Raw genomic sequence first — 9,458 nt, forward strand, 5'->3', positions numbered from 1 at the left:
GTAAAACGGGAGTAAAAATGCTGATTAGCTAGCTAGTTCTACATGCTCCTCCGTGCAGGCTTGGTGTTCCTGAATTGGGGAGGCAATGTCTTAAATAACTACCTAGAAATAGATCACGCTGGATATAAACAGAAACATCAGCCATCCCACTGGCAACATCATGGCTGATTCTGCCTCATTTTATTCAAGTATCAAGAGGAGAGCTAGCTGGATCCCTCAGTAACCCAGTCCAGGTCATGTAACGTATTAGAAGATGATGTACGTGTACTGGGTTTAGTATTACATTACATTGGTTGGAATTCTATCAAATCCAAGTTGAGGTAATCATAAAGCAACAGTATTTTACACAGCAGCCAATAAAATGAGAATCTACTGTAGATGCAAAGTTGACTAAGATCATGCTGCCAGCTTCCAGAGAAGCTAAAGAGAAACTTCCAGAGAAACTAAAGAGAAACTCAGCACCAGGCTCAAAAAGCTGGGTTTTGCTGCCCTCTCTAGTTGAGATCACTACTACACTCTAATAATCTGGTTTTCCCCGCCAAAAAGTAGTGACATGTTTTTCCGCGTGCTGAGCAGCTGTGATGTAGAGTGGAGATATAATACCACGCTACGTCGCACACCCAAGTACAACAGACCACATCTGTCCACATCCAGCTGTGATGTTGGGTGTGAGCGAATGACAATGCTGTGTAAATACTGTAGTGCAATAAGGATTTGATTTAACCCCAATTAAAATCACAAACTCCATAGCTGTATTCTGAGAATATTTGGTTTACCATCAGGGGTTAGAATGACGGTTTTAGTAGCAGACCAAACATGTACCATTAAGGTCGACCGTGCACCTTTTGACAGCCAGCAAAACGCTGGTTGAAAATAATTAATTAATAAAAATAACTCTGACCAAAAGCTGGAAACCACTTCTGGTCTGACATTCATTTGGCCCCAGGATTACTGGATGGTCAATTGCAATATTGGCAGTTGCCAATCCATTGCCATTAGTTATACCCTAAAACCCATCCCATGTGTTTTCACAAACCCTCCCATTCCCCATGCCATATGCAAACATTCATTACAGAGGTACTAATTGTCACGTCTCTGCCTTGTCGGGTAGTGAGGTGTAACAGTCAGGAAGAAGACTTAAAAAGGTAAGGCAGCAAAAGTGTAGCTCTATACTAAACATACTGACTGAGTATTACGCAAAAACAGAAGAGGAATAATGCCCACTGGAGAGGAACAGTATCGCATAAAAGAAAACACAGATTCTACAAAAAACTCATCAAGGTAATCCGTTATATGGCATTGCTCACTACAATCGCAAACCCGTCAAAGAACAACGGTGATTCAAACATTTCCAAAGCGTCCTGAGTGCAATAATACAGCAGTATTCCTGAGTGTTACACCAAATGAAAACAAACAAAAACTTCAGCAACATTCTTCATCATAAGCAATTTTTTTTTAACCTGAGGTAGTTCCAAAAGCAGCTTCAACAGGTGGAAGAGGACCGTGTGTCCCATCTCTCCATCAAAGCAGTTTGATTGGCCTCTGTGCTTCCCCGGCGTCAGTGTAGCCCAATTTCCGGTTTAATCAGAGGTCTCGGGAGGCAGTGCCAAGTGGCTGTGCTCCTCCTCGTCTCCTTTCGAGGGGGACGGTTTTCCCTGAGAACCCGGCGAGGACTGTTGTGCTTTGATTGGGCAGTTGGCAACCATGTGGTCAATGCTCTGGCAGAAATGGCACTTCTTGGGCTGGGGTGGTAACTTGCACTCTTTGGCGTGGTGGTCCAGGCCTCCACAGTTGTAGCACCTATAAGAGCAGAGAGCATTTAGACACATGTTATGTATGCCTACTTCTTAGCAAACAGTTGCTTATTTACACATCCAGCAGAGAAACATTACTACTCATTTGGATGTTTCTGATGTTTGGATGTTTGAGCTCGCTAGTTTTTGATCCCTCCTGAGGGAAAAACCTGGCTTTTTAGCTGCTGAACACTGTGTTCACCAGCCACCCAGTCCCTTTGTTTGTCTGCTGTTTGGTGCGGAATAGGTAGCAGATTTGGCCAGAAAACCAAAACAACGAGCTGACAGATGCTAAAAAGAACTGAGGGAAGGCCATTTTTACATACAGGCAACCCTGTGATCCATAATATGTAAGCACTGATAATAGCTGCTTTAAAGATCCTCTGCAGACTGGCTTCCAAACTAGTCGTGATGCCACAAAACCATGCTCGTAGATTCATATCTTAAACTTAGAAATCACAGAAAAAATTTCCTCCTTTAGCAGATTCATGTGTAAACAGCCCATTAAAGTAAAACTCTGCACTGCACAGTGAAGAAAACATCCAAATGAACAATAACCCAAGCACATTTTTGAGTGGAGATGCACCTGTTTGCCACTAGAGGGCAACATTTCACCTGGAATGACCTGAGTTTGCATTTGGTCATAAATCTTGCAAGGGCAATCCAGGTCACACCGCATTGCTGTTTGGAGGAGGAGATCTCAAAATGTCATGTCATGTAAGATGGCCAAAAATTACAACCAAAATGTATCCAAACAGGAGTTTCTGGAAGGTTTAACTACTCAAGTGGACAACAAAATTGCAGAAGAAAAGAATTATGTGGGAGGCTCCTAGTTTTTCATATACATGATATGGGTACCGTGGCTCATCTCGAGGTATCGTGAACAGCTTGACCTATTTGTCAGTTTGTCACCACCAAAAGCTTCCAGTTGGACTCTTTTGTATCATCGGCATTGAACTTTAGAAATGAACACCATGAAGGGCCAGCAGGAGCCATCAGGGGTGCCATTGGCCACCTCTGTTCAAACATTATCTATAGAATGGCCACGCGTGCAGGGGCGGAAGACAGATGGGTGGTGGGCGTGGGGCGATCAGCCTTTGCCACTGCGGACCCCCTGCCAACATTGTAGCAGCAGATGAGGTTTGGACAGGGCGGCCGCCGAGGGGTCGGTGTGGCTTTGTGATGGTGGCCATTGGGGTGGTGTCAAGGTCTATACTGTCACATCACAGGAGCTCTCTACATTAGCATCCATCAGGAGGCAAGTGGAGGAAAGGGGAAGTGGTCCCTTTGTCTAAAAAAGCTGCAGTAATGACCTCTGAACCCTGCCCTCCGCTCCTCAGTTCTCTAACCCCCAATCCCATCCCAGCCCCCAGCTCACTTGCATTTACTCATACACTGTTGCCATGACAACAGTGACCTTTCACCCCCTTGCTTGGGCTCTTACATCTGTTATCAATTAAATGGACAGGAGCTTTTTTCCCCACCCTCAGTCACACACACACACACACACACACCAACACACACACACAGCCACACACACACACACACTCACAAAGGTGGTCTATAAAAGGTAGAGTGAAAAACAGCTGTTCACCTTGGTGGCAAAGCATGAACCCAGAACGGGAATAAAACGTCTTTCCCCTGTCCTGATGATATCTGACTATTGGTTATAAATATGATCGATCAATCATAAAACTACCAATGAAACACCATCCAGTGTTGCATAATGAAATACGCTAGAGGCGAATGATATCTTATCAATGGATCAGTGTGGTCTAGGGAGAGTTATTGAACCACAGCGGGCCTCCCAGGACTCTTTGAGGTGGTAATGATCTCTGTTCTCACACGGACTACTCTCTGGTTCTAATCACAACTGACAGGAGGGTGAAGTTGATACACCTCTAACCCCATGCTATATTGCTATTCAAAGAATTACCCAAAAATCAAGGCCCTGTTGGAGGGGAGGAGGAGGGACATTGTTGCCTTTGCATGAAACATTTTCGTGAATAAAATATACATCAGCAGATTGATCATTAAGTTTTTTTGCTTTTTACATGACTTGAACTCATAAGAATATTTCTCAAGGATCATGTGCTGGTTCAGAACAAATGGGGGGAAAATCCCTTTTGCAGTAATGAGGAATGACAGTGGGTGTGAATTCACTAGGGGCTTCCAGATTTAAACAGTTATTGATCCAGGTCACACGTCAAGCCTGCTGGTGTGACCCTTGCTAGGGCTGGAGGTGGGGGTTGGGGTCATGGAAGAGGAAGGAAAATGGGGAGAATCACCATTGTATATTTGATCCAAACTGGACACAACAACATCTATTTGTGGACTGCTGAGAAATAAAGCTTTCAAGGGTCCCTAACATAAAAATGCATAATCTGCTGCTGCCCAATGAAAACCAGCAATCTCCATTTTCTTTTTTTTTTTGTTGCATAAACTAAAAATTTATGCGTTTCCAGTTTTCAAAAACTCTAACAAATCTTAAGCTAAATAAACCATTTGGATCTAAAAAATGCATTCTCACAAAGCTAATAACTCAACATATTTTTATTTATTTATAAAATTGATGTTCGGGAGATGAAGGGTCTTCACTGGACAGTAACAATGTATGCGTTGTTACATATACTATGGTTTTCTATAGCTTTTTGGTCAAATGCCATGTCTTTAAAAGTGGTGCTTTGTGTGGACTCCTCTGCATGTTTTAGTGTTTGAACTTAAACATCTTCTGGTATTGATACCAGATAATTTGCATCCAATGTAGTTGAGAGGCAGTACTGTGTGTGCCATTACACAGAATCTCACAGGCAATGAAATTATACACTATACTAATTTTCACAGTTTCACTAACATACTTCAGAATACCCTCTTCACAAGAAACAAACATTGTAAATATCTTTCCTGTTCTTTCCCAGTCCCTTCCTGCTTACCTATCTCCCTTTGAACGTCGCTTCTGGACCTTCTTGCCTTTGGGTCTCCTTTCACTACCCACACAGTGGATGCCACCTGGTCCGGTAACTCGCTGCGACTCCAGGCCCTTTGATGACTTCTTGAAGGTAAACTCGACCGCCTCGCCTTCCTTCAGGCTGCGGAAGCCTTCCATGTGCAACTTGCTCTGAAAGGCAACATAGGAAGATGATTCAGTTTTTAAATTATTGTTTCGTGTTTGGGGAAACTCCAGTTTTATGGTGACTTAAGCCCTAATAGGTACGACAGGAAGAGTCAAACCACAAAGGGATGAATGAATGTTCAGCCTTCTCTCAATCACAGACATACAGCAGGGTGGGATATATAATAGTGATAATTAGATTTTTCAGAACCTGCTATATTACACAACCAGTGACAAAATCACCTTCGCATTGAGCCTTTGGATACTTTGACCCTTGAGAACAACCCCCCACCCATTCTTCACTGTTTGATAGCATCACAGCATGTTAGCACTTATCAGGTATCTGGTATTTTAAGGTGATCATTATGCCTCACTTGATAAGCAAACGAGCACTACGAAGCTTGCTGTTCCCACTCTACCCATCAGTTTGTACACATACTGCCCTGCATGAAAGGCACCCATGCCTTAAGGCTGCTTTGTCTTTTTGCTGTGTTTGAGTGGTAAATCTGACAAGGATAAACTTCAACCCCCCCCCCTCCGGAGGAACAGCATTCCACACTGCTGACCCCACCCCATCCCTCTTCCCACCCACATTACAAAGCTCCACTAACACACTGACCACCACCACTAACCCTGAACTGCAGGATGCAGGGGTTAGTACTACGGTTGGGGGTGGGGTGAGAAGGCAGCGTGGCTTCTCTGGGAGGTTGGGGGTCAGGGTGACATTCCTTGGATAGTTGTTTGGCAGAAAGACGTGGAAGATAAAAGTTGAGTGAAAGCACAAATGATTGATATCTCCCTTTGATATCTGTGTTTGAATATGTGACATCTTTTTTTTGTGAACAAAACATGATGATTTCAATTAGTAGCGTGTTTCATGAACAGCAACACTGAAGAGGCGTGCTAGCTTTATTAATCAACAATGGAGCAACAATGGTACTGGAGGTTCGAATATGCTCAGAATAAACACTAACTTAGTCTCCTGTTAAACTCAATATTGACCTTTAAGGAGGTTCTTCTTTATGATACCAGTGACTTGCCAGAAACATTTGATTACACAGAACAGAAAGATGAAGGAAGGAAAGGTGTGGTGCGGATAAAACCCAGAGATGTCTAACACAACATGGGAAAACCCTCTCTAAAATTCCCTTTGGTGGGACTGGATTAACTATAGCAGACTGTTGACATAGAAAGAAAGAGCCATGATGTAGCAGGTTTGTTATGATAGACATTAATCCTGTTCTCTTTCATTTTTGAGTAAAATCACAACCCTCTGTTAATTATGAACAACAGTGTTCATTTTCCTAAACCACCAGGGATCAAACTGAGCTTCTCAAAGCTCAGTCTGGGGTGTGCTTTAAATAAAATCTAACAGGATCCTCCAGAATCCTTTAGGACAGGTTATCATTTAAAAAGCGTAAATCTCAGATTAAATCAATCAACAAGGAACTTGGAATCATTACAAACACAGCCTATTGTTTAGTGAGCTAACACACCAGCGACGCCTTCTGCAGCGAAACCAAAACAAAACATAACAAAAGCACCATCTTCGCTAATCCTGTCACATCCACTCACAGCTGAGCATCTGCTACAAAGTCCTGCTCAGCGAGGACACACGATTGGTGAGCCATGACATTTAAGTGGAAACCTGGATGTCCAGAGAGCCCCAATCCCATCAGGCTTCTCTGTCCTGGTGACCGTTAACCCACTTCCTCTTCCATGTGTGACCTTCCCCACCCCCATAACGGACCCTCAGCAGCTACATGCCCCACATCAGGTTATCTGTACCCACACAGGTACACATGAGGATGGGGGGCTTTAGACTTCAAGGACCTGATTTTTGAGGCCTTATTAGTGGGGTCTACTGTAAACTGTCCAGAATGTGTCTAGAAGCCAAGTGAGGCAGAGAAAGACATCAGAGCAGTGAGGGACAATAGCAGGGCTGCTGCTGAGACAAAGAGGGGCTCGGTCACGGCGAGGGGTGCTTCATTCGGATGCATGGCTCTATTGTCCACCTGCACAAAGGCCAGAGGACCCGGGGAGTTAATTTTCCTTGACACACAGCCACTAATTTTAGGGCTGAGGCCTTTTACATTGCCATATCCCCTATACATCCATCATTGACATGCGTGCGTCTACCTTCTCTAGTGACAGAGAGGGAAGTAAGTCATTGGTTACGCATTTCTTATGGATAAACTGAGAGCCCAGTGTGAGGTTACAGGTTTAGTAAAGCAGCGAGCATTGCAACTTTTCGCTTTGTTAGAGCTTAGTATCTAAAGCAATAATGAACTTGTTTTCAAGACATAAAGACACGGTTTTGGACACTGGATTGGACTTTTTTTCAAGCTGCAAGGCAGTTGGGCAACACACCGCTATTAAAACCACCCATTCCTTTCCATTTTCTTTTAATTCTCTGTATCTACTGGAGCAACAAACTGTAGGTTTCAATCCTCAGTTGAACTCACGTTCACATTTGCAATATGATTAATCAGGTACCAACTTCCTGTGTATAGTCAAACAACATTTCGTTTACAACGGCTGCACAGAACAATGGGATCTCTCTATATGCATCATCATAAGCAGAAGGCAACTGAAAAACAGAAACGAGTAAGAGCTGCTTGAGTCTGCAAACTGGCTCTAACCAAGCGTGGAGGCTTTAGGCTGACTTTATATGGATGTATTGATAGCAAATAAAGTTAAATCATGAATGGAATGAATTGCATGAATTGCATGAGGCCTGAGTGTTGGCGGAGTGGTGTGCTGAGAGCTCCTTTCCTCTTTCCTCACTCTCTCTAGTGCCACAGAGGGGGTTGAGCAGACAGCAAAGAGCCTTTAATCACTTTATGACAGGAACCTTGAGGTGAATGAGCAGCTAGTGGGGACTCCTCTCATTCACATGCTAAGCCTTTATCTTATCAGACAGCAATGGAGGCGCTCACTCACATGAGAAGTAAGAGGGAAACGCACCCCCCACCGCCCCAGTTGTATATGCAAAGGTGAACGAAGGTTTGTGGTCAAAGCTGGGTGAGCTGAGAAGGTTTCTTTTAATCTCTACAGTAATGGGCAGAAAGAAACAATGAAACCTTGAGCAAAGAATGACACTGTTTGATTAAAGGAAGCCAATTTTCACAGCCTTCAGAAGAACATACTCAAGGCAATCTTGCATAAATATATGTCAAGTGATTGGGTTGTATTACGCCTATAAAAGCCATAAAAGGCAAAATCATGAATTGTACCTGAAACAGATGTTTAAAAGCATATTCTAACCTTTAAAATAAGTGATCAATAACCCTTGTTTAGATGGTTTGCCCATTCATGCAGGTCAATCCATAACCCCAAACCTTTTAAAATCATTTTAAAAGCTTCCCTTTTGTAAACAGATGCAATGATTAACGACTAAATGTGACATCCACTCATCATATCCCAAACAAACAAAACATTAAATAGCTATAATGTCAGCCTATGAAAACGTGTGTGTCTTTATTTCTACATCACATTGTGTCAGCGTCTCTCATACAATAACCACGAGGGAGGCCTGCAGATCTCTTTGGGCTGCAACACGTGTTCCTCTGAGGGAGAAACACCCACCGACCACACTGCACATACACCCATCCAAACCAGTTAAAACACATCGCTTATTATCTTAACTTTAATATCCAAAAGGCCTGCAGATGCAATGTTGGGTTTGTTGTTTTAAATGCATTTATACAATTATATATATTTTTTAATTTTAATTATAAGGTAATGAGTCATTTCTGCCTAGTTTCGACTAGGCTGAAATTAATTAAGCCGTATTGGAAACAGGTGGGGCGATCGCACAGAAATTCCACTCGATTCAAGAAAAGTAGGTTTTCAGAGCTGGGAGTGTTGATGGACTACTTTTGGAGTCTTATTCGCGTTTGGATGTGAGATTTTTTTTTTTTTTTTAAATTTACTGCGTCGATAGTTTCAGTTTCAGCCCCCCGAGCAGAAAGCAATCCTACCTGATGGACAAACACATCAACCGGTTCGTCCAGTGGCACTCCCTCTCGGTGGGTCATGGACAGGAACCCGAAGCCCATGCGGACGTTGAACCATTTACACAATCCGACCCCGTGGAAAGACTGTGAATCCTCCTCGGTGCTCGGTCCTTCATCCTCCTCGGTCTTACACACTCCTGCAATGAGAAGTGTATGTAATTACAACAAAATGTCTAAAACAATCTGTATATAATGTAGAAAATGCGAGGGTGTTTTTTATTTTTTATTTTTTTTAAAAGCATATTATATCCAAAATGGTAAGATTTAAAAACTTTTATCCTCCTCCTCTCGCGTTGCTGCATCATCAATCAATATGAATCAATGAGGAGAACACAACAGCAACAAGACGAGGCTGTATTTCTGTTAAATCCCGCATAACATCACAACTCACTTCGTAAAAGCAGCTGAACAACATGCGACTTATTTTGCGCAAACTTTGCACACAAAAAAAGTGATCGCGGACGTTGCCTGATGTCAGAATTTCTAAAGAGCGATTAATGCATTGATGGACACGGATTCCACATCACGTGTGGT

The 9,458-nt window shown here is 42.9% G+C and overlaps 1 protein-coding gene across 1 annotated transcript; it reads right to left on the reverse strand.

The window, feature by feature from the left end:
- Positions 1 to 1,041: 1,041 nt before the first annotated feature.
- On the reverse strand, positions 1,042 to 9,061 carry si:ch1073-284b18.2 (protein lin-28 homolog A; the record flags this gene model as incomplete). The annotated part of the gene is given in 3 exon segments (XM_035672742.1): positions 1,042 to 1,800; positions 4,727 to 4,911; positions 8,889 to 9,061. Coding segments are annotated over 3 exon segments (578 nt in total), but the record flags the coding sequence as incomplete, so codon positions are not given.
- Positions 9,062 to 9,458: the final 397 nt, after the last annotated feature.

Source organism: Morone saxatilis, unplaced genomic scaffold (assembly GCF_004916995.1).
Source record: "Morone saxatilis isolate NCDOM2014 unplaced genomic scaffold, NCSU_SB_2.0 Contig24, whole genome shotgun sequence".
NCBI classification, from domain to species: domain Eukaryota; kingdom Metazoa; phylum Chordata; class Actinopteri; family Moronidae; genus Morone; species Morone saxatilis.